Source organism: Oryza glaberrima, chromosome 6 (assembly GCF_000147395.1).
Source record: "Oryza glaberrima chromosome 6, OglaRS2, whole genome shotgun sequence".
NCBI lineage: Eukaryota > Viridiplantae > Streptophyta > Magnoliopsida > Poales > Poaceae > Oryza > Oryza glaberrima.
Window position 1 is genome coordinate 6,000,129 of NC_068331.1, and position 26,019 is coordinate 6,026,147.

Genomic DNA, 26,019 nt, shown 5'->3' on the forward strand with positions numbered 1-26,019 from the left:
GAGTCCAGGCAGCAGTGGAGATGGGAATAGGGTGGGTGATGATTGAGACAGACGCGACGGCTGTGATCCAAGCGGTCTACACAAACGATTTCGAGCTGAGCGACGTGTCGTTCCTGGTGGCAGAGCTTCAATCCTTACTGCGCCTGAATTTCATTTCCTGGAGTGTTAGTCATGTACCTCGGCTATATAACAGAGTAGCTCATGAACTGGCAGCTATGGGTAGTGTCTGCGATCCGGCGGAGGCCCCTGTTTTGGCTCCTATTCCGGCACAAATCATGTACCTGGTTGCTGATGATTTAGCAGTGTCATAGTAATGGAAATCCTGATTTCCCCTAAAAAAAAAAGTTTTCGTCCCCACTATACAATTGGGTGGTTCCCTCTCAAAAAGTCCAGGAGGCAGGAGCCCTCGGTCCTGCGATGCACCGATGTCTGGAGAGGCGCAGCGCCTGGACAGACGACGAGTGGCACAGATGTCATGCGGCGGGGCCATGGCGTACGGTGGTCAACGTCTTCTTACAACGAATTTAATAGTGATATGTCTAAATTTTTAGTACTAGAATATGCCACATCTAATACTAGGTTGGTTTTTTATGGGATGGAGGGAGTTCTCTCTTTATACAAAATAAACTAATATTAAATGAGACATACTCCCTCTGTTCCATAAAAAAAGCCAATCCTAGTATCTCAAAACAAAAAAAAAGAGATGAAAAATGACTGAAATGTCCATAATCATTAAAAAAATAGAGATGAAGAATGACTGAAATGTCCATAATCATTAAAAAAAAAGTAAGACATACTCCCTCTGTCCCATAAAAAAGCCAATCCTAGTATCTCAAGACAAAAAAATAGAGATGAAGAATGACTGAAATGTCCATAATCATTAAAAAAAAGTAAGACATACTCCCTCTGTCCCATAAAAAAGCCAATCCTAGTATCTCAAGACAAAAAAATAGAGATGAAGAATGACTGAAATATCCATAATCATTAAAAAAAATAGAGATGAAGAATGACTGAAATGTCCATAATCATTAAAAAAAGGTAATAAGAGAGATATATAGGTAAAGAATATTGAAGGGATAAAACTTCTCGTTTTAGGGACTGAGCAGTAACTGAGCGTAAGTAGAATGATAGAAGTTGGTTTTTTAGATAAAATTCATACTCTATTAGTTAAGTTTTTTTTGGGACGGATGAAGTATCTGTCTAGATTCTCATTGTACTAATGTTCAAATTTGCTGTCTAGATTCTCATGGTACTTAGTTCAAATTTTTTGTTGTACCATCAAGTAATATATCCCTTCATATGCTAGATTGATTTATTTTAAAACAGAGAAATGGAGTAGTTGCCAAATCCACTAGTCAAACTTAGAATTTTTTTTGAAAGGATGACACAACAGAAACTCGAGTTTGAAATTTGTTGATACTAAGGAATTTGAATAAGAGCATGCTCTTCTCATCTGCCATGCAAAATTCAAGATCAAACTTGTACAACGTAACATTCAATATGTGGGCCATTTTTGGCTGAGTTTTTAGGCCTCCATGAAGACCTACTCCTACATGACAGCATGAATTTACAAGACAACACTCCACGCAGCACGGGCGTAGGAAAAAGTCACTTTCTGCTGGTTGTAGCTATCCTCCCTATTAAGCACCCAAATTATATGCTGGTAAAAACAAAAAACACAGCAAAAACTAGGAATTGAAACCTAGCATCCCATTATTCTCCCATTATTGGAGCATCACAAAATAAAACTCCGTACAGCTTGTGATTCGACTGTAATGGGAATCAAAATTCAAACTAGTATGAGTATCTCTTCCAATGGAACGAGCAATCTTCTGCCCTGCGCCTCCAAAATCACGGATCCCTGCAGCTGAATAATCATGATGACCGATGTCCAGGTTTTAAATCTCCAGAGAATTTATACGATGTGATGTCGCCAGATGTTCCTTGTGAAGCCTAGTTCACAGTCTTGGTCAGTAGCAGGTGAACCAGTACGAGGAAGCCAAGCCCGAGCAAGAAAGTTTGCCCCTTCATATTTTCAACTAGCTCCCACCTGTAAGTATCAACCAGTAGACAGCTGCTGGTAAAGCCTGTTTGAAATTTCATCTTTATTACTACCAGACGATGCAAGCAGTAAATAAAAACAACAAATATTAGCAATGAAAATTCGGTAGGTCAGGTGAATCGCTTGCTTGCCAGGTCCAACAAACTAAAAAGACCAGAATAAAGCAAACACATTGATCGTTACATTTTCTTCAAGTGAATAAATTGATCAATAGATGGACATTAATAAATCATGCATCTTTCAACGATTGATCCTGCGATTACCATTCTATTCCAATATAGGTTCACATAATGATGTGAGGGTTGCTTACCAGTTTCCAGCTGAAAAGGAACTCTGTTCCTTCGTGGCTTCCTCTACTGCAAATTCTTCTAACAGGGCACGTTGACGTTCATTAACCATTCTGCAGATTAAATTGTGTTGATCAGAAATCAAATTGAAGTGTGATGCACTGTGTAAATCTCTTTAGATGAAATTGCGAAAGACCAGTGTAAATCCCTTTAGATGAACCAAATTGAATAGAAAGGTATTGATGACTTGAGATTTATCCACAATGGAGCAAAAGTAAGGTCAAAAGGTCATAGAATATTAAACGTCAGCTCAGCGTAAATCAAAATGAAGTATGAGATGCTGACGCTGTTATCTGTAAAATTTCATGCACTGACTAGTTGCCCCCATGTTTGGGATTATCAACAACAGCAGGAACCCAGTACACCTCTTGGGACTATCTTTTCTAGAGTTCAGGACCTCTAGGCATACCATATGAGTTCCACGTGCCAAGTGCCAACCAGTTAGCCTAAATGCTTAAAAAAGAGATCTGTGCGATCCAATCATAATTCAACACTATGTCCTATAAAAGGTCAAACTTAACTCAGAGACCAAGTTCCCCTGACCAGTTTAACCCATCCTATTAGACTGGTCCAGCTTTAGGTTACCAAAACCAGTTCTGCAGAACATCTACGGGTTATTGCACCCATAGCATTTTTGGTCCTCTTCCTTGTCATCCTTGTAGCCAACATTTCTTTCTATAGTTGGTGCAAATTTTTGCATGCTGTATGAAGTGCAGTCCGAAAGGGACTACTGCACGGTTTACTTCAAAAACAAATATGTGATAAGAGGAAATGGAATGCCAGCATATCAAGTAACTTGATCATAGGGTGCATCCTTATGTTGCAAAACAGAAACAGGTAACACGAAAAGGACAAACAACTTACGAGGGAAAATGTATTCGAAATCGGACATGTTGGTCCCCAAGATACCCAGCCTGGTTGGGCAATCCTGACAATAGTAATATATTTAGCACTTTGCTAGGAACACACTCTGGTCTTAGATTTAATTAATAATTGCATAATTTACCTTTACCCCTTAAAACTATAACCTGCCCTGGTTGAACTCCTTTGGGTATCTGAAAAAAATTCACCAGATATCAACTACGCAAAATACGAAAATTCACACTTCAAACACACCATCTCATGAAATTTATGGTAACATGGAGACATGCTTGATGCTTCCATAAAGTCAGGCCAAGTTACCGGGCATTATAAATATAAAAAGGGATACATTCTATGAAACATTGCATGGCTAGGTTTGTAAATACAATATGTAATGAAGAAAGTCCAACTTTGGTCGCTCAAGACTTCATGTCTTAACTTTTTCCAAATAGGATGATGTGGATGATATGTGCTAACTAATGATCTGTTTCGCAAAAGAAAAACGAAAAGTAATGGCGCGAAGCCACATAAAACAAAGCTATTTAAGAAAAACTACTATGAACGCAATTTGCACCAGTTTAGCATTTGAAGGGTGAAACTTAAAAATATAGAAGTTTAGGGTGAAAATTTAACTCTGATGAGAGTTAAGGGACAAAAGATGGACCTTTTCCTGTCGTATTTGTTATACAATATCAAGGTCTTTATGGAAAACTACAATAGTTGTATTTGTTATACAACTGTAAAGTTCTAGTATCTAATCCATCAATTATGTCAACCGGTATAACCAGCCCCCAACCAAAAATAAGCCGTTTATATCCTTCTCTCTCATCATCTCTCTCTTTATATATTTATATCTCAATAAGGAGAGATTGTAACATCTATGTTCCATTTTAGGGTTTACAGTTGGAACTTCGAGCCCTTAAATTGAAGGATGGTGTTTTTTATCCTACTAGTTCTTTATACGTGTGTACATGTATATAGACAAGATTAGCAAATAGTCAAAATTATATAAAATGTTACTATGACAGAAGTGCCTAATCTTTAGTAGTAGTATATGAGGATTGCTAATTTGTTACCTTAACTTCTGCTGTGCCATCTAAAGTCGGCACTTCAACTTTTCCACCAAGCATTGCCTGTCATTTTTTTCAAGGAAGAAAACAATAAGCAACAATATCATCACAATTCACAATCACCATTAATTAATAGCACAAATTCGAAGGGCCTCCACAGAGGCACAGATATTCATCAAGTGCAGTTTGATACAAGAGTTTTCAACAGAGAATAATCACAATAATAGTGTTCCCCAAATCTAACAAACTATCACATCTGATTTCACCACCTCTATAGGTTCACCAAGACAGCATCGTCAACCTCTGAAGGCTTCTACATCTCTCAAGATAGTATTTATAGTGAAAAATGGAGAGTTTTTATTGCCTGAATGGACTAGATTTTTCTTGAATTGTAATTAGAATGATGATTCGCATAACTTGCAGTCTATATTAGGAGGGAAGCAAGCTACGAAGTACATATGTTAGCAGTAGGAAAATATTCCTGAAAAGTAGTGTATTTCTTACAAATGCTTACTCTATATTAAATATTAATAACAGAAGGAATATTTGTTACTACCTGTGTGAAGCTAATCTTTTTGTCTACATGGATATCAGCACCATCACGAACAAACACTGGATCACTTGCTACCTATGATATACATAGTTCATGGAAGAATCAGCAGCTGGGTTGCTTGAGAATTGAGATAAGCTGAGGCTAATAGCGTACTGCTCACACATGGCACAAGCCAGTACATTGCATGTATTTATACTACATAGATCTAACTAACCAGGATAAACGGCAAAACAAACTACTTGGAGGGTCATCCGGAATAACAGAGAACATGACCATGACTGGAAGACAATGAAACAACATAGAGAGACTTATGAAGTCCCATGGTGTCAAACTTGCATAAAGATGAGGAATCCTATAGTGCAACAAGTGGCCATTATATTTTGGTCAGAGTCATAGATTCTTTAACGCACATATTTGGATGAACCAAAGGATGGAAACTAGTCTGTCCTAATACATATACATGCAAACTAATCCATAACAAGCTACATAGTGAGAGCCAGGACCCCGTAATTTGCAGCAAAAATCATGAAAACCATGTTAAGGACTTAAGGTGCTTACATAGAAATGCAAGACTCTCTATACCTATGAATCATCTCAGCTAATGCATGATTTCATGACTTTGCTACAATATTTATAGAAAATATTGTTCTTTTCCTTCAACATAGTAACGAACAAAAATGGAACGAGTAAAATCTACAAGCACAATTGTTTAAACTGATTAATATATTATTTTCATTCTAAACTTCAAATACGCCAAGACAAATCGAAATATTGTAATCCTCATGTTTTCCTATCTTCCTTATCCTCATTAGCACCTCAGTACTAAGCAACAAACTTTTAACATTGACAAGTCAAATAAGGCTTATGTCAGCAATAATAAATAACTATGTGCACCAATATATTCACAGAACTTGTAAGTTCATAAAAAAAAAGGTCAAGCATTCATGTAGGTGTATTCTCACTTGAAGCTTAATGTACAAACTTCCAGGTAGGGTTCCACGTCCACCACTATGTCCAGCCTCTGGTACATGAATTGTATCGCCAGAATCAACCCCTATGTTGAGTGAAACAAGGACTAATTAACATGAAAACACAATTCACAGTCTCAACTTAAGTTTAATTGTAAGCAACATGTCATACCTATAAAGAGTTTCAAAACAACCTTAGCAAACTAGGAAGCAACATCCTTTTTACAATTGAGAAAAGAAAAAACTAGAAACTAGAATGACAACATAGCAGCCCAGATGCCAGATGTTCCTTGAATGAACCTGTCAACGCAAAGAGATGGAGCAATATATATGCAAGCTAACTTAGATTTTACATTTTTCACGAGAATGCATGTGCAATATATGTGGATAAGGCGCAGTAATAGAGCTAGGTTTTGGCATGTGTTAGCCTGACGTGTGTCTGTAATATAGCTACAATGACTGGTAAAAGTCGTGTTATGCATACCCGCAAACCTGGGGTTTTGTGAAATTTATTTGAAGTTTTTTTAAGTGGAATAGCAAAAATGTAAATCATTTTGACAATTGTAGCCGTTTCAGGGAAAGGAGCTGGCTAACAACGATAATTTAAGGTTAGCTGCACAGCACCTGCTGGAATGGTCACATTTACATATTTCATGCCATCTACCACCCCTGAACCTTTGCATGTCAGGCAGTAATCCTGTGAAAATAGTCACAAATGAGATAGGGTAAAAAAAGAAAAATCTGACATGTTACTCGCAGAACCCTTACCTTAATTACTTTCCCAAAGCCTCTGCAAGAAGTACAAATGGATGTGAATGGGTGAATGGAAACCTGCACAAACCACCAGTGGATATGTTTAGAAAGCATATCCAGCATTCATGTTAGAAAGGGAAAATTGAATATAAAAGCAAATACTCACTCTTCCTGCACCTCTACATGAAGGGCAAACATACATCTTTGCATTGGCCAAGTACCCTCTCCCATCTGACATCAAACAATACCATGAGAGCTTTACTCAAAAACAAAGGACAATGCATGGCAAATGAGAACTAGTGGACTACTGTATATATTACAGTATATGCTAGATCGGGTCAAAAAGAAAGGGCAATGCATGCCAAATGAGAACTAGTGGACGACCGTACATATGGCAGTATATGCTAGATCAGGGCAATCAACCTTAAAGCTTTGTGTAGTGTATTTATTCAGCAAGTCATCATAAAAAACAAGCATATATTCTCCTGCATACTCTAAAAAAATCAAGCATTTAAAGTTATTTATATATATATATATATATTAAAAAAAAGGTATTGTCTGCTCACCTTATTTACGACACTAGGACATGATCTAGATTCAGTTATTGATTTTTAGAAAAGCTTTAAGTAAATTTTGCAAAAGTACATGGTAGTAGTTTCATAAGCGATCATATAAAATGCTGACATATCCTATACTACCAGTCATACCCAATAATTATTAACTCAGATACAACTGACACCCCAGAACATGCTTGGCAGTAGTTGGAGGGAGAAATTACATGAGCATCATTGATGGTACCATATTTGTGATATCATGTGGCATGATAACTGAAGGAAAATCTAATGGAATAGGATTTCCCATTTGCTTAAGCTACAGAAAACAGCTAATCTAACTAATGGTACCGCTTAAACTAGTGCCTTTTCCACAGGACTGAATGCTCAGACAAACTATCTAGATAGATGAGATACATGGACACTACCAGTCAGTAAGTTTCTTCGAGGTTTACAGCAAAATAACTTATGCATCAAGCATTTATTAGAAACATGACTTGCGACGATTTGAAACTTGCTTCATAGTACGTGCAATATAAATAAGAAAAACTGTTCCAGGATAAATGCACACCACATGAGTCGCAAAGATTTTTTGCACTGAAGGAGACTTGCTTCATGCATCCTTTAACAGCATCTCTAAAGGAAAGATTCACCTCTACCTATGAAAGTAAAGCCATGAAATTAGTTTCAATGACTAAAAAAAAGGTTACATAGTAAAAGAAGCATAAGCCTTAGGATGAACCTCAATATCGTTGGCATGTGCATCTACATCATGCTCAAAAACCTGAATACAAAGAGAAGCGTTGCACTCCATTGTGAGCTATTTAAGTAAAAAATGGAAAAATATGGAAGGAAAAAGAGTCACCTCGGAGAATATTTTGTAAAATTTACTGGAAAAAGGACCATTGTTTTGTCTGTAGAATTCTGCAAAGGGATTATGACCCTGCTTGTGGAATCCTGAAAATGGATCTTGATAGGCCCCATCAAAATCCATCCCACTCTTTGAGGAATTTGTCTCCGACCCTCTATAAAATAGCTGCAGTATTACAACAGACCATGAACTTCACGGACATACTACCAGACCTCAAATATTAACATGCTATTTAAAGATCTTGCAAAACAATGGTCCATAAACTATTAACTTGAGATGTTTATCAAATGATGTATTTCCAAAGATACCACATTCCCTAAAAAAGGGGAAGATGATAAAGAAATAGCGTACAGCAGGTAGGGATTTATTACCATATCATACTGCTCTCTCTTCGAAGGGTCGCGCAATGTCTAGAGTCCAGCATTATCAAACTTATGATACTGTTAATTTGGCACAAAGATTAAAACATTACAAAGCAAAATAGATGTGGTAACTTACTTGCCTCGTATGCATCTCTTATTTCCTGAAATGTCCTTTTTGCAGCAGTATTCCCCCTGTTTGTGTCTGGATGGTACCTTTTTGCAAGCTACATACAAGTAGTAATCTGTAATTAATTCAAGTAGAACATCATCAAAATCTAACGCAAGTCAACTACCAGTGCATCTAGTTTATCTTATCTTAATCCTAGTCTGAAACCACTTCTTAAAACATCTACCTATGGAGGTATGGCGGCATTTTCTGTATAATAAAAGAAATGGTTTTAAGCTGTTGGACTGATTGTTGGTGTGATCAACAAGATATACATCAGAAACAACTCAAGACAATACTTTGATTTTTCACAGAGACAGACGAAAATAACACGGCAATGTGTTTTTTCCTCCAAAGTAAACTGCAACACACATGAATGCTAGAAATGGAAAATATTACCACCTGAGAAATTATATTAACTTTATGAAATGCTCATGCCCATGCCAAAAAAAAAACTGAGCAAGCCTTGTGGACTTAAAGAGAACTATAATGTGACACTCACTGAATGAAAAGCCCTCTTGATTTCTTCCTGCGAAGCATCTTTAGGAACACCAAGAATCTTGTAATAGTCTTTCTCTGGTGAACTGTGTTGACCTGGCAGATGCGACAGAAAATGCTTGATTGGCCTTTGTGTTTGAAATAACAAGATAATATGATTACCGAGATTCATGTAACACCAGGACAGCAACCTGTAGCATGAAAAGACCTGCTCAATGTAAATGATGTCAACATGAACCGTCCATAGCATTTATCACCAATATAGATGCCACTGGAGCTGCAAGCTGCATCGCCAGATGAAACAAAAAAAAGTGGGAAGTGTTAACGAGCAGAGAATGACAGGAGGAAAAAAAAGACAGGGCCCATTTGGAACACATGAATTTTACAGGATTATGTTTACAAACAACATCAACTTGATTACATAAACCACACTATTTGAAACAGTTCAATTCCCATGGCCTCAATTTAGCCAATAGACGATATGTTTGATTTAAATCAGCATCGTACCCCTGCAGAGACAAAAAATCTTAATTCTCTTTCTGGAGAACGACTCATGAGATAGTCCTCATAGCATATCAAATTATTCTCTAATCCCATACTACATTAACATCCCAATAGTAATCAATATCACCAACACATTTTCCTAAAATGTATTGTACGATACGGAAGCTATTATTCTGCAGCCATGTAGTCAAGTTCACTGTTCACCACAAGTTAAGAAGAAAGAAGTCACATATAGTCTAAATAGAACCTGAATAATGCAAACAACAACCTTAAAATCATGTGCCTTTGTCACCATCTTACGGATCCATAAGATTGAACCTCGAACAACATTTGCAAGTAGAGATTAAAGAATTATGTGCTAAATCCCAAACAGACACATCGACAGCAGAAAATCAGTTTATGGCCCCTTTTGGGACAGCTTATGATTATACAGATTATAGATTATAATCAACTTATAGATTATGGAACTATCTAAAGAATCTGTTGGTTGAATAATTTGCCAATTTATGTCCTGATTGTTGATAGGCTCATTATCTGAACTAAGTGTATAAAGACTAGAATGCCCCTATTCAGAATTTTTTTCACCACTTTGTTGACAAATCAATTCTCCTAGGCAAAAGAGTTGCATGCCAATAAAATGTAGCATGACCCATCTGAGAAAAAAATTGTAACATTATTCAATTTCAATTCTTCTACAGATTATTGTAGCATTGCCTTTCTTAATGAAAAGATGCACATTGTTGCCACCCAATTTCTGTTCAAGAGGAAACACACCGACAATTTTTATGCATTGTTGATTAGCGTTCAATTGAAGAATACATACAATCTGAACATTAATTTGTCTCTTTCAGTCAAAAATCCCCAAATCACATAAGAGGAAAGGAAAAAACAGAGAAAGAAAAGAACATTTGGATCTAGCTGTTAGCTGTAGCTCGCCCGCGGTGGCGGAGGAACGAACCGATAAATCATTCCGCAAAACCAAACCAACGCGAGATAGAACAAAGCTTATCAGGACGAAGGAAATTACGCGTGGAATGCCGAATCCATTTGCTCCCCTGCGCAGCCACCTGCAGGCACAAACTCCAATCAAAATGAACAGCTAAACCTTCCCAAAGCCCCCCAATACCAAATCGGGGAAATGGAAACAAGCATCGCACGAGACGAAATCGCCTCACCTCGCCGGAGCGTAGCGCGAGAGACCTCGACGCGAGCCGGAGCCACCCCTGCCGTCCCATCCAAGGCGGCGGCGGCGCACGCGGCGAACGGGCGGCTGGTCTTGCCCGTGGCCCGTGGAGCCTCGTGGAAGAAGCGCGAGGGGCAGAGGTCCCGAGCGCGAGAGAGTGGGAGGACGAGGAGGAGGAGGAGGATCGCGGAAGAAGCGGAGGGTTCGAGAAGATTCCAGAAGCAGCTCGAGCTGCCTCGACTAGTCGCCTCGGGAGAGAGGGGAGGGGAATCGTGGATTGGGGGAGAAGAAAGAGGTTTTGGGTTTCAACGGCGTAGGTGGGCTGGCGGCCCAGTATGGATCGCTTCATCGGGATGGAGGGAAAGCCCGATGGCGCTAGTGGCGGGCGGGCGGAAACCAACCAAAGCACTTTAAGGCCCTCTTTATTTAGGCTTAGGCTTATTGGCCTAGACTTTTAAGTCAGCTTATTGGCTTATATGATTTATAAGCCAGTGGATTTAATGTCCTAAGTTTAGTGGTGGAGTCATACATCTATCTCATATAAGCCAAAAAAGCTTCTCCAACCTAACTTTTGGCTTAATAGTGTTAGAGTGGCTTATGGCTTCAAAAAAGCCAAATAAAAAAGCTGCTTGTTTGTTTTGGCTTAGACTTTTGGACTTATAAGTTAGCTTATAAGTCTAAACAAAGAGGGCCTAAGCACAGGGCGGCGAGCGGGCGGAAAGGGAGCGAATCGCGCGTGGCGGCGTGTGGCGGCCAGCAAGGGACTGTTTTCAGCTCACATGATTGTTCGCTGCCGGCGTCGATGCACTGTGGTGATGGGCCAGGGTTTGCTGGTGTGTTTATGGGGCTATTCACTTAGATGTCATTTTCAACCATATCATTTTTTTAAGCAAAGTTACTAAAATTTTGGCTACGTTTAGTTCGTTGCCAAATTTTAATAAGGGCTGGTTTGGTTTGAGGCCTAAATTCGGCTTATCAATATTTGGCAATTTCAATAGTGTTTAGTGTCTATTTGGTTTGAAGCCAAATTTTGGCATGTCTAAGAAAATAGTTCATTTCAATAGTTAACTTAGGCTATTTTGGCTTCAATCCAAACACAATTTTGTCTTCCTAAAATTAGTCATGCTAAAACTTGCCAAAATTTAGCATTGACAAAAATTGGTAAGGCTAATTTAGGTCACAAACCAAACCAGCCCTAAGTACATATGAAATCTTGCTAAAATTTGGCAACCTTGTTAAAATTTTGACAACCTTACCAAAATTTTGACAACCTTACCAAAATTTAGCAATGTCAAAATTTGGTAAGGTTGAAAATGGTATCAAAGTGAACAAGCCCTGTACCTGCACCAAAACGTCCTGCATAAGCTTCTTGCTTGATGGGCTTCTAATGGCAAATACTTGGGCTGCATTTGTTACGAATTTAAGTGGGCTACATGGCTTTTGATAGCAAGCAGGTTGCTCTTGCTCAATATTTCGGGGCCCCGTTGCAGCCTCGGCCCTGGCCCCACATGAAGTGAGAGAAATTGCCATCCCTACTACCAGTTGAACTCAAAATGATTTATATTATCAAGCGAATTATTGTCACGTATTTTTTAAGTTAATTATAATGGTAAATTAAATATTTAAAAAAAATTAATAAATAGCTCAAAATAAGTTATCTAAGAAGTGCAATAGAAGAAAGTTTTTTTAAAAAAGTGGAACAAATAACTCGTTTCAATAATCTGGTAAATAAGCTAATAAAAAGATAAATGAGTTTTTCCATTATGAGTTGGCAATCAATCTCTAAAGAGCGAGCGGCTGCAAAAGCGCCTCCAACGAGATAGCTAGATTTTTTTTTTTTTGAGAATTACACAGTACAACACAGATACTCACAACGCACGTGCACTCACCCCTATGAACACAAGCACGCAAACCCTACCCCTATGAGCATCTTCGAAGACTGGCCCGGCAAATCCTGGAGAGATTAACGAAGTCACCACAGACGTCTCGCTGTCGACGGGTACGTGGACTACCACTGAAAGCACAACGCTGTTAAATCCTGGAAAATTCGCTCCCACGGGGAGTCGAACCCAGGACCTCAGGTGCTAGATTAGTAGGATTGGTTGAGGACAATAGTTTCAGGGTAGGTGAGGAAAGTAAAATGGAGGAAGAAAAAAGTTCACTGGTCATAAAGATTAGAGAAAGGTCGCAGATGCGTTGAAACTAGGGGTGGGCAGAAAAAAAACCGAACCGAAAAGACCAAGACCGAGAAATTTGGTCATCAATTCGGTCCTAGGTAGTGAAAGACCGAATTTTATTCGGTCAATTCGGTTAGTCTCCTCGGGTACCCGAATATACTGAAAAGACCAAATTTCAAAAAATGTCAAAATACAACCTACAATCTACTATGTTTAATAGGATTAAACTCTAATTTTCACATCCCTACTTTTTCTAGGCATGCAACCTAATAAGAGTCTTTACTCATAAGTGTTTATGAATTTTTTTTGTGATTTTTGTGTTGAAAATTTCTATTATTTCTTTGTATATATGAAAATGTTGTTGAATTTCGGTCAGGACCGGGACCGAGACCGAATTTGTCGGTCCTGACATTTTTTCGCTGAAATTTGGTCTTCACTTTTCAAAGACCGAAAAGATCGAAAGACCGAAGACCGAGACCGAAATTTTCGGTTAGACTGAATGCCCACTCCTAATTGAAACGGCGATGGGCGGCACAACATTTGGTGTAGCCGCTAGAGCGGGGGTGGTTGTGGATATGGTATGTGATATCCTGGTACAATTTGGATAAGGCATGTGTGGCTCATGTAAGCTGTATGCGCATGTTTAGTATCACACTGCTAGTTTAGCAAGGGTGAAACCAACTTATAAGATCTTGTCCCTTTAAACATAGCACTCTCGGGTTAACCCTTTTATATGAAGCGAGGACGAAAGTGTAAGTGGGCCCGCCCGTCGGATGGGCTGGCTACACGGTTCTGGAGGGAGGGTTGTTACACGTAACTAACTCTGTTAGTTAACGATAATGAGAGTAATTAGGAAATATTTTTTTCCTGAGATTTTTTTTTACTAACAAAATGAAAATTTTTAAGTTAGATTTAAAAACTTTTGACTTAAGATTTAAATTTTGAAGTCAAATTTTAAAAACTTTCAATTCAAACTTTAAAAATTTTCAACTTGAAATTTCAATTTGCAAGGAAAAAATTGAAAACTTTCAACTCGAGATTTGAAAACTTTCAAGTCCAAATTTGAAAGTTTTTAAGTTAAGATTTAAAAGTTTTCAAATCAAGATTTAAAAACTTTCAACTTAAAACATTTGAAAAAACACGTGAGCTAAAGATTTTGAAAAGGTAATCTGAAAAAAACAAAAGAAAAGCGAAAAAAACACAAAAAGAAAAAAAACGAAAAAAAAATCACGTGTAGAGGGAGCACCAGCTGGCGCGCGCGCCAATTAGCAAATCCTTGTTACAAGTGAGCCATCATAGGAGATCCTTCATAGGGTTTTCGTAGGATTGGCAACTCCTTTGGATATTTCACTGTTCATGCATCCGGTTCGAAGAATTTCATAGGAATACTAGATGACATATCCGGTGAAAACGAGCTAAGCGTTGAAAACTCGTGAAAATCATACCTAAAAGTGTTGTAAATTTATAAAAAAATACTAGAGATAGGTATAGATATGAAATACATTCTTACCAAAACTCAACTACATTTAGGAGTAACAAAAAGACATTTTTCAAGTGAATGGTAACATAAAAATGTATAGCAACTATATAAAAATGTACGAATTTCGTAAGATTTAAAACATATGCTCTGACCTTTTTTTTACTGGTATAGAATGGATGCTAATTCATGTGATTTATATATATTCATGTATTTCGAATGCTTCATTCCATCAAATTCCTATATTTTACGATCCTTTATTTTGCAAATGTAATCCTACAATATTCTTGTGTTTTTTTCATGCATTTTTCATATTTCATGTGTTTCAAATGAGCCCTAAATCAGTGAGAGAAGAAATGTAAGATCAATTCCAGTGGGCTCGAGTGGCCCTTGCATTGGAGAATAGGAGGTGGATCTAGGTGGCGCCACTCACACCAGGGCGCAACGTCGCTGGCAGGCCTTACTAGGTGGTGGTCGTAGTTGTGTGGTGGAGGAGGAAGAGCAGAGGGCGCTAGAGCCAAGCCCAAAAGAGAAACAGGTGGAGCTATAGCCCACGAAACAACGGAAGGGGCTCATGCAAAGCCGCGAAGGTAGGTGTGTATAAGTGGGTTCGTGGGTCGACTTAGGCCCCATTTACTTCCTCAAATTTTTTTCTCAAAAACATTATATTGAATCTTTGAACACATGCATGAAACATTAAATATAGATAAATGAAAAAATTAATTGCACAGTCAGAGAAGAAATCACGAGACGAATCTTTTGAGCCTAATTAGTCCATGATTAGCCATAAGTGCTATAGCAACCAATATGTACTAATGATGGATTAATTAGGCTCAAAAGATTCGTCTCGCGGTTTTCATGCAAATTATGAAATTATTTTTTTCATTCGTGTCCGAAAAACCTTTCCGACATCCGGTCAAACATCCAATGTGACACCTAAAAATTTTCTTTTCACGAACTAAACGGGGCCCTTATTTGTATGTCTGGCTGAAGATGTACGTGCTCGTCGCATGGGAGGCTCCTTCTGAACGGCAAGAAGAGGATGAGGTAGCAAGAAACTTTGCCTCGCTACCTCTGGCGCGAGCAGGCACGAGCAACTAGGGAACGCAGCGAAGAAAACGAGCCGGATACTATAGCGCACGTTTTCTTTGCGTTAGTTCTCCACTTCTCCAAACTTCTTTCATCTTTCTAAGGGTTTTTTAAATTATTTTTCTAAGGTTTATAACCGTGGTTCAATCGGTCAGAACCTTGAGCAATACTACCAAGCCAAATGCTCTATAGACAAACCCAGAAATGTATTTGCCTATTATTCTCTTTTTTTTTCTATTACTTTAAAAGTGCAGTCATCTTTTTTCCATGTTCCTTTTATCGTAAGAGGTCCGCTCCTTCGCATGTACATAACCACTGATCCAATAATTTATTCTCAATCCACCCAGCCAGGCAATTCTCTAATTATATTGGTCTAATCCGTTACAAAGTACGGATATATTACTAGTTTTCATAAAAGTGCCTGGTCCCTTTCTTATTGTTGTTCACTTTTTACTCTTAAATTTTTGGCATTGGCAACATCACAATTTTCCTGTTGACATAGCAACCCCCAAAGTAAAGTCTTTAAAGTAGAATTTTATGGGTCTAAGGCTGTAAAATATTCAGCTATGTAGTTTAGCATTGATTTTCCTACAACCACAAGTGTGTAAGGTTGTATAAGTTGGACCTTTCCTATAGAAAAATACTCCCTCCGTCTCATAATATAATGGATTTTGAATTTTTACTTGCAACGTTTGACCACTCATCTTATTCAAATTTATTTGAAATTATTATTTATTTTATTTGTGACTTACTTTATTATCTACAGTATTTTAAGCACAACTTTTCGTTTTTTATATTTATAGAAAAAATTTGAATAAGATGAGTGGTCAAAAGTTGCAATCAAAATCTCAAAAAATCCCTTATATTGTGGGATGGAGGGAGTATCGACATAAGTGCGAATGCTTTGTGAAAACATACGTTCAGAATAAAAAAAGAAAGAAAGAAAGAAAGACCAAGTTCTTCAGAAGAAAAGCTTCGTGAAAACTGAAAAATGACCTAGCGTTACTGAAATGGGGAAGAAAATGACAAGAGTTTGCACATAACCAGCTGCCCCAACTGACCATGTGCCGAGTCTTAATTATTTCTTATCACTCAGTTCACACTTCACCCCCATCAGTATCTAGAAGGACATGAATTTTCAGAGTCTAGGGTCCCCCGTTGTTTAATTGTAGGCTTGGAGGAGCTAACACTCACCTCAAGAATCAAAAGAGTCGTTTTCTCGCCTCTAGAAGATCGAGGTCAACATCTCCTCAGGTATTATAGTGAAACCAACATGTTCAGTACTCCTATACTGTCATGTACCGTTTGGGCGTTTGGCCATGGAGTACATCATGAAATGTTGTGGTACGATGACAATTGTGCACAACTGGTTTTCCTTGTTGTTGTAGAACTGTGATTAGCGTTTGCACGATCAGCAGAGAAATTCTCTTCAAAGTCACATGATAAAATTGGTCTATATGATACAGAGGAAACAAAAGGGGGAAGGGTAAAAGCAGACACGACATATATAATCGCATTTTTTAGGGTTAAATCAGCTTATATTCCCTCTGTTTATCAATACTTCCGCTAATAATTTTTAAATGGTTAGATTGCGATAAACGAAAGATTAATTCTTATGTTTAGGACACAAATATGGTAATACTTTTTAAACGGTGTTTGAGTGTTTCTTAAATTTTTGTAAAAAAGACTGAGCGATCAAAGTTGAAATTTAAATAGTGCATAGTGATAAATATTGGGAACAGAGGGAATAGTTTCTTATCTAAGTATACTTCATTTTGTGTCCACTTTGAAAGGCGTGTAAAGAAAAAGAAAAGCAGTGTTCACCATCCATCCTCTTTTTTTTTCTAATTCAGATATAGATTCTATCTTGATTTTCGTTAACATGCTTTTTAAACTGCTAAATGGTGTCTTTTATACGAAAGACTTTTATATAGAAGTTGATTTAAAATATCAAATAAATCATATTGTAGCACGGGGTCAACACCATCCTCCCTATTTGGTCAAAATACTAAAGAAAAGGAGGTCTTGAAAACTCTAAGGATGTGTTCGGCACCTCCTTTTCCCAACCCCTCTTCCTCGTTTCCACGCGCACCTTTTTCAAACTGCTAAATGATGCGTTTTTTACAAAAAGTTTCTATACGAAAGTTGCTTAAAAAATCAAATTAATCTATTTTTTAAAAAAAATAGCTAATACTTAATTAATCATGCGCTAATGGATTGTTCTGTTTTTTGCGCGTGCTGTTCCCGGTTGGGAACCTGTACTAGCGAACACACCCTAAGTGTTCAAACGGTAAAATACTATTCGAGTGGTAAAATACTACTCGAACGGTAAAGTACTATTCGAGTCGGAAAGTTCTATTCGAAAGGTTTTGTGCTACTGAAACAACTTGTCCTGTTTAGATAGATTTCTAACTAGTGACAAAAAAAATTCCGAGAGCCAGGTAGGTGGGAAGAAGTGTTCGAACCCTCGAAATAGAAAAGACGACTCAAGATGGGAAATACGCTCAATGTAATAACTCGAGGAAAAACACTACTCGGACAAGAAAGATGCCAAAAGAAGATTCCACGGGGACCACTCGCAACCACTCGTGCTAGCTGACGTCAAAAGACCATAATGACCTCAAAAATATAGTAAAATGCCCTTAGGGTTGCTGACATGGCAAGGGTATAAACTCACAAGGGCCCATAGGGGCAAAGTTGTAATCTCACATGTACGGCTATAGGCTATATAAGCTGGCCGAAATCTTGTAGCAAGGGGGGACATAATTTAATAGAGGAATATTAATCAGTTGTGCATTTTGTGTTTGAGCTTATTTCTTAGGATAGGCGGGAAAAATGAATTTTTCCGTTTATCCCCGAACTTGTCCGTGACATAAGGTCACGACAAATCAATTTTTTTAACTTTGCAATAGTTATTAAAACTCAATTAATGATTAGTAAATTAATGATTCACTAATGGCTCTCTCATTTTATGTTTACTTAATCTTAATCTCATCAATCTCAAACTGGGCCTGAATTCCTAGCCAAGAGAAGAGAACATCCCCATCTTTTCGCTTATGCTTGTAAGTCAAAATTTAAATTTTTAATCTAAAATTTGTAGTTGATTGTAGAGTTTTTTCATCATAGTTTATTTTTCCGACCTTATGCTATGCCGTTTGGGAAACGAAGTACTGCTAGGCAGCTCCTGATATCATAATTCATAACGAATAATTATAAATGAGGATGACATGTAATAAGTTGATACTGTACAGGTACGGCGTTGAGAATTCAGTTGGGAAGTGCATCATTTGACTGACGACACGTTCCAATTGCATCGTCTGAGCTGATGCGGAGTTGCAGACCATGACCATGTCACTGCATGCGTAATTTCTTCTTCAACTAGGCCATCAATCATACTCCCCCAACTAACTCAAGATCAGAAGAACGAATCCCCATGTGGAGGGAAAACGTGCTAAAGAATTTCCATTTGGAGGGAACACTGCTAGTATCAGTGTTTTTTTTATAAAAACAAAAAAAAAACAAATTCTGGCATGCTTGAGCTGAGTGTTTGATAAGTCCAGCAACCTAAGCTCGTTTGAAGGATACGAATAATCACATGAATATTTGAATACAGTGCCGGTACAAGTACAACCCCGCTCCAGTTTTTCAACGGAGGGGAAGAAAAATTGGATCTTTGAACGTTTCCACGCCACTTCTCTATCCAAAGAAGCAATGGAGAGAAAAATGTATAATTAACAATCTAGTACTAATTTAGGAGTGGTATTTTCAACTCAAATTGATGATCTTTTCTAGTGATCTGTGTCCGTGCACGAGCTGATTCATCGAAGGTCCAGCCATGGCGGATCGCTGCGAGAAGCCGCCGCGGATTGGTTTTCTGATCAGATGATGCATGCACTGGCGCCGCCACCGCGCATGGCCCGAGCTCAAACTTGCCGGGCGATTGGCTTCTCGTCGTCATCCTCCTCGTCGTCGTTGGCGAAGGCGACGACTCTGTTGCTCGGGCCGCCGCCGCCGCCGCCGCCGCCGAGACAGTCGAAGCGGACGCTGCCCTTGGCTGAGCTCACGGAGCCATCTGCGGCGGCGGCCGTCTTGTCACGCTTGGTCCTCGCCGTTGACGTTGGCGTCGTGGTGGTGGTGGTGGCGGCGGCGTCAGCTCCGGCCTCCGCGGCGTCGAGTACCCTCCTCGACGCAGACCAGAACGGGACCCTCGAGGAGAAGGTCCTCGCGATGAACGACGGCCACCGGTCGGACCGCCCGATCCGCGCGCTCCGGGCGCCGCCGCCGACGCGGCCTTCCCGGACGGCGGTGCGGCGCAGGCTCTCCTCGCCGGCGGCGGCGACCATCTCCCTGCGCACGTGCTCCGGCAGGCGCAGCGTGAACCGCTCGAGGTCGCCGGCGTCGCCGAGCCGCGTCGTGGCGAGGGAGTGGCCCGTCGAGTGCGACCGCGGCAGCGGCAGCGGCCGCCCCGACCTCGACCGCACCGCGCGGCGCTGGCTGCCGATCCTCTCGAGCTCCATCGCCTCCCTCCGCCTCTCCTCGTCCTCCTCCTCGCCCTCGCGGTCCACGTCGATGGCCACCACCACCTCCTCCTGCTGCTGCTGCTGCTGCTGCTGCTCCCCATCCACCTCGCCGGAGACGACGTTCGCTTCCGCCGCCGCCGCGTCGGGCGCAAGGTTGCACCGACAGACAGGGCAGGTGACGTGGCCGGCGAGCCACTCCCCGATGCAGTCCGGGTGGAAGGCGTGGCTGCACTTGGGCAGCAACCGGAGCTCCTCGTCGTCGTCGAACTCGCTGAGGCAGACGGCGCACTCGAGCACGGCGTCCTTGCCGCCGTCGCGGAGCTCCCTCGCCTCGGCGTACTTCATGGTGGGGAACGACTCGACCACGGCGGGGTCGAGCCCGCGCTGCCGCCGGCTCCGCTGCTCCTGCCGCGACAGCGCCGCCAGCGCCGCGGCCGGGATGGTCGGCCCCGTGGAGGCCTCGCCGCCGCACCGCCGGATATAGATGGAGAAGAACCCGATGAAGAAGAAGGCCGCGATGAGCGCCACGAGGAGCACCACCATGGGCGCGCTGAAGCTCGGCGACTGAGAGCCCATGCCGCCGCCTCCGCCGCTGGGCTCCATGAACCCACCTCCCCCGCCGCCGTTGTTCTTGTCCCTCGACTCGTTCGGCTGCCCGTCCGCCGCGGCTAGCAGCAGCAGCGGCGCGGCGAGCGCGAGCGCGAGCGGGAGCGCATGGTGGCGGTGGCGAGGACGAGGCGTCGGCATGTGGCGATCGAGCGAGTGTTTGCGTTGCGTTTGTTGGACGAGGTCGCGGCGGGCGGTATATGACTTGGGGCGCAGCGTGTCGTGTCGTCTGGTCTGGTGGTGGCGCGAGTCGCGGTTCGCGCGGTCAGAATTGGGGGGTTTGGGTTTGGAGGGGTTGGAATGGACGAGACGAGATGGCGTCTTGGCGTCCGTGACCGGGCGCGGGCGGGGGATCCGGGCCGTCCAGGTGTTTCGAGTAGGTCTCGCGTCGGCGCGTGGGTTGGACTTGCGAACCTCGTGTCGTGCGTGGCTGGGGAGAACGCACGCAGCTGTAGGCTTGACGGACAGTGTGCACGCGTCGATTGTCTGTCTGTCCCGACTGTCCTGCAAATTATGAGGTCCGGAAATAACCTGATACAAACTGAAGCTGGAAATATACCTGTTCAGTTTTATAGTAAATATTGTTTTTTTAAACGAAAGGTGTATATCAAGCTACGGAGTACTCACTCCGTACCTATGGGGTTAAAGACTTGTTGGGAATGCGCCTGATTCCTGCAAAATTCTGTGCTTTAAAGGATGCTTAAATATAAGTGCTAGTAGTATATTTATTTCTGCTGTGCAGGTGGGTGGACTTCGGCCGGTTTGTACTGCATTTTGTGAAGGTCGCCACAACTCACAAGTCGACAAGTTGATAACGGTTTGTGGTGACGTCCTCAAGTCAAGAACATGGCACATTGGCTCTTTGTAATTGATCTCCACAAGTGGCTCTACCAGTGTGTAGAGCACTAGAGCGTACTCACAGTAATACTAAGTACATCCGCTTCCAGAACGTGCGATACAACCAAAGTGAACCCTCCTGTCCTGATTCCTGAACCGAACCGATGTGCACGCTAGTCTCGAGTGTTGACTTGGGGCTGGTTTGGTTGGTGGTCTAAATTAGCCTTACCAATTTTTATCAATGTCAAATTTTGGTAACTTTTGGTATGGCTAATTTTGGTAAAGATAAAATTGTGTTTGGATTGAAGCCAAAATAGCCTAAATTAATTGTTGAAACGGCATATTTTCTTAGGCATGCTAAAATTTGACTCCAAAACAAATAGACAATAAACACTATTAAAATTGCTAAATATTGGTAAGGCCAATATAGCCTCAAACCAAACCAACCCTTGGTTTTGCGCATCAGCCAAATCAACATCAACTTGTCCACTGCTACTTTCACCGTGACATCCATCCACCCCACCCCCACCAACCGGCCGATCGGTGAGCTCCCGTATCGTGTTACCGTGGCGCGCGTACGTACGCGACGTGGTACGGGAGAGCGATCGAGGCTGCCATTTTGCAACGCCGCGGCGCGCGGATTAGCGCGCGTGGAGAGATCGGCCGCTTCGTCCAGCGCGTGTGCAGGGCTGCAGGCCGGCCGAGCGGCCCGCGGCCGAAGCGGGAAAGTCTTCCGGTCCACGTGGATCTCGATCGTCCGGACGGTGGGGGCGGGTGCGGCACGTTGCCTCCGTACACCCGGTCGTCGTCCCTGTCCCGACGGACGTCGCGGCACGCATATGAAGACGGTGTTTTCACAGTATAAGTTATTATAGTATTTCTGATATTAATATAGATTCATTAACATTAATATGAATGCGGAAAATACTAGAATAACTTACATTGTGAAACGGAGAGAGCACTGAAGTGCGGAGTGCTGACCTGCTGAAAGTGCAAGCGGATCCGCGAATTTACTTACATGTAAATGGTAACATGTAAATTTGCACGTGGTGGTTTGGTTTGTCACACCTAGATATACTACATCCGTCCCAAAATAAGTGTAGTCGTGGGTATTCGTGTCCAACGTTTGACCGTCCGTCTTATTTGAAAAAATTATGAAAAAAATGAAAAGAATTAGTCCCATATAATGTACTATTCATCTTTTATCATCTAATAACAATAAAAATACTAATTATTAAAAAAAATCAAATAAAACGAACGGTCAAAGGTTAGACATGAATAGTCAAAACTACACTTATTTTGGGATGGAGGGAGTAAGTGGTCACTATATAATAAATTAATTTATAGATTAAATTAGTAGGTAACCTGTGAATCAATCAGTGGGTTATCCACTAATTTCGTCTATAAATGGGTTCGTGGGTTGACCTGTTTGCATCCTTAGCTGGAAGTAGGCTGCAAATGCTTTGTCTTTAGACTTTGCATAATGCAAACCCTATTAATTTGGCCAACACGCGCTTATGGTTCGTGCACGAACGGGTTTGAGAATCGTCATGATGAGGCACGGGGGTTTCGTATTTATATTATTGTTATAGGGCAGTGACGATTAATGCAGAATTAGCATCTCGGTATTTCATCAACTCTATAAATACGTACGAGGGAGGAAAAGTTAGAAAAGTGTCCAAACGAATATGATCTTACGCTCGAATCCCAATGACTATTCACCGAGTTTAAACTTTTAAAAAATGCTCATATGAAAACTTACAAGGTAAGTATGGTTTCACAAATTGAGTTGGCCTAAACCACTCAAATTGTACATATATATTGCGCCAAGCAGCTGCTTAGCACGGCAGCGTATCAGGTGCACACGAGCCATCGTATGCACACATGCACTCGTGCAATGGGGTCCTCTCGATCTCAATCCAAGGGCTGCCAACCGGATGCAGCAATTTTTTTTAAAAAAAAAACCGCCTGCCACATACACTACTTTTTGCAAAGAACCCCTGACCCTTGGTTATCCATCCCACGATTATTCAGATAAACCAGATCGTCTTCCAGCGGCGGCTCAAGGCCCTGATCGTTTTCCAAAAATTCCTTTCCCCACACGTTCATTTTCCCTCGATTCTTCTTGCCTGAAGCAAAAACGGAGACTCTGGAGGAGCTTGTCATCCTAGCAGGGAAGAGTTTGAAACAACACGTACGCTTGTGCAATATATGCAAGCAATTTAAATGATGATGGGGGCAAAAGAATATGGAAGCGGCTAGCAGCTCAAAAATAATTCAGTTCAACACAAGAACTTAGTATTTGACAGGATAATTCAGTTCATTTTAAAGTAAATGTTATGATTTCCCAGTTCTTTTGCTTACCTCGTTTTCTTTGTTGATGTGTGTTAGATAGATCTCCCACCCGTCGGGCCCAACGGCACAACGGACCTTGACCGCGCCCTGATCGGGGGCGCCCAGTCCAATGGCTGGTGGGCCCCCGTCACACTGCGCCATATAAAAGAGGGGTGGAGGTCGGCACGGCACAAGGTACGAGATTCGTCGCCGCCGCCAACTCTGCCCTACAAACCCTAATCCGATCGAGGGGGCGCAGCCAGTGACGGGAAACGCCACCGCCGCCACGACCTCGCCGGGATCGCCCACGACCACCACTGCAACGACAACCGCCGCCGTCAAGCACACCGTCGCCGCCGTCCACGTCAAGCCGCGACGACAACGACGATGTCCGGCGCTTCTTCCTCCACGAACAACTCAACCGGTCGGTATCTAAACCCCTCTCCCTTTCATCTACAATGTCGTTCATCAATCCCAAATAGAACCACCCGACTAGATCTAACCTAGGTGATCCTAGTGCAAATTATAACAGTGTGTTCAGGCGTTCAGCCTTCAGAACATGCATATTAATTAAGATGACTAGCACGTTCATATAATTAAACATGATGCTGGTGCTATTACTTGAATGGATAAGCAAACAAAATCTGTTATATTCATATCAACAGTCTTTCAGAAACCATTGCATTCAGTTTCAGGGGTTTAGAAGATTTTTCATCCAGTGTATTGCTTGCTGGCACATCTCTCAAATATAGAAAAAAGGAAAAACAAAAGTAATAAAAGATGCATGTTGTCAATCACCAGCTGCTTATTGGATGAATTTACAACTTATACAGCAAGATTCTTCAATACATCTAGCTTCACAACTACGACAAATTGGCAGCCTTAACCATATTTCTTCTCAAAATTCAGAATGGTTCAAAATAAGAAATTCTTGTCAACATGTTTCTTGATTCTTGTTATTGCTAATTACTGTTCTTGCGAACCACCTAGAAGTAGCAATGGTTGTTATAAAAAAATCTTGTTCTTGCACATCATCTAGTAGTGTGCTTCAACAAATTGGCTGCTCTGGGAAAACTTCATCAAAAAAGTGAGCTCATGGGGCTGGATCGATGCAGGAGGGCACGGGAGCAAGGGGGCACATCACAGAGTTAGCCTCCATTTCTGGCTGCCTGTGCCTCCGCCGCTGCCGCTGCTTCTGCCATCGTGCTACCGATGCGACCGCTATCAGCCGCCGCGATCTACAAGCCTAGTTGAGGACCAAGTTAGGGGGAGCGAAAAAATTTAAAGATTTGGTTTTGGAGAGAACCTGAAACGCCACTCGTTACTTGATTCATTGTTGTATGTTTCAAATTTGACGGCGAGAAGGCGTCGCTGCCGCGGCCGTTGAGGGCATCCCCTTCAATTGCAGCGACAGGAAAATGTTTTGTGTGCCTGATGGCCCTGACCCCTCAATGGGAGAAGAGGAAAGCCTCGCCAGGGGGTTCTTTGCAAAAATGTAGTGGATGTGGCGGGCGATAGTGAAGCATCTATACCCCCGTTGTTAATTTTGGTAATTAATGACAAACACTAATTGTGGACTAACCGTTGCTATTGAGATATATTTTAAGTTAGGTCCACGTCATGTGTGCGCATGAATGACAATCGATGGATTAAGATTTGATGGCGTGGAGCGAAGAAAAGAAAACGGTAAAACTAGTGTTTTAGTTTTAAAATTGATCGAGGTGAAGGGCGATCAAATTTGCTAGTTTATTTGTTAGTTTTGCGTACTATAAGGGGGGTAATGACCTAGCAAAGAGATGATTATATTGCCACATTAGGTCATTGCATTTTCACTTGTGCTCACATTTTCATCACACACACACACAATCACCTTTGTATTCACTGGGTTCGGCCTGATCAGGGGCGGTCAGACCGGCCACATAGTGGCGGTCTGACTGTCGTGTCCTGGCCGGTCTGACCGAACACACAACGGCGGTCTGACCAGCGCATAAGGCCGGTCTGACCGGCGGCACATGCGCGGTCAGACCGGCCCCCTGGAGGCCAGGATGGTGTTGCTCGGGATGGCCGATACAGAGCCGACGGAGCCGTAGTCGGTCAGACCGAGCCGATGGCGGTCTGACCAAGCCGAGGCCGGTCTGACTGGCCACTCAACCTCGGTCTGACCGGCCAGGCTGATGGGGCCCTCTGACAGCACTACAACGGCTAGTTTTCTAGCCGTTGCAGAGTAGCA

General features: G+C 41.6%; 2 protein-coding genes across 4 annotated transcripts; both read right to left on the reverse strand.

Moving 5' to 3' along the window:
- Positions 1 to 1,052: 1,052 nt before the first annotated feature.
- Positions 1,053 to 11,066, reverse strand: LOC127777160 (chaperone protein dnaJ 1, mitochondrial). 3 transcript variants are annotated; one of them, XM_052303700.1, is made up of 19 exons: positions 10,742 to 11,066; positions 10,594 to 10,633; positions 9,254 to 9,346; positions 9,067 to 9,158; positions 8,539 to 8,622; positions 8,408 to 8,446; positions 8,031 to 8,201; positions 7,908 to 7,949; positions 7,737 to 7,824; positions 6,781 to 6,845; positions 6,630 to 6,692; positions 6,486 to 6,558; positions 5,856 to 5,947; positions 4,897 to 4,968; positions 4,347 to 4,403; positions 3,416 to 3,464; positions 3,274 to 3,337; positions 2,373 to 2,462; positions 1,053 to 2,087 (listed from the first exon to the last, which is right to left on the reverse strand). In XM_052303700.1, exons 1-19 carry the CDS (start codon positions 10,799 to 10,801, stop codon positions 2,060 to 2,062), a joined length of 1,362 nt encoding a protein of 453 aa, XP_052159660.1. In that variant the 5' UTR covers positions 10,802 to 11,066; the 3' UTR covers positions 1,053 to 2,059. The 3 variants fall into 3 exon arrangements, with proteins under 3 accessions (XP_052159660.1, XP_052159661.1, XP_052159659.1); XM_052303699.1 differs by having other exon boundaries at positions 1,056 to 2,050; positions 10,742 to 11,064; XM_052303701.1 differs by lacking the exon at positions 4,897 to 4,968 and having other exon boundaries at positions 1,054 to 2,050.
- An 8,006-nt stretch (positions 11,067 to 19,072) lies between these two features.
- On the reverse strand, positions 19,073 to 21,108 carry LOC127775992 (E3 ubiquitin-protein ligase ATL31-like). The gene has a single exon (XM_052302307.1). The coding sequence runs from the start codon at positions 20,757 to 20,759 to the stop codon at positions 19,416 to 19,418; it is 1,344 nt and encodes a 447-aa protein (XP_052158267.1). The 5' UTR covers positions 20,760 to 21,108; the 3' UTR covers positions 19,073 to 19,415.
- Between the last annotated feature and the right edge of the window lie 4,911 nt (positions 21,109 to 26,019).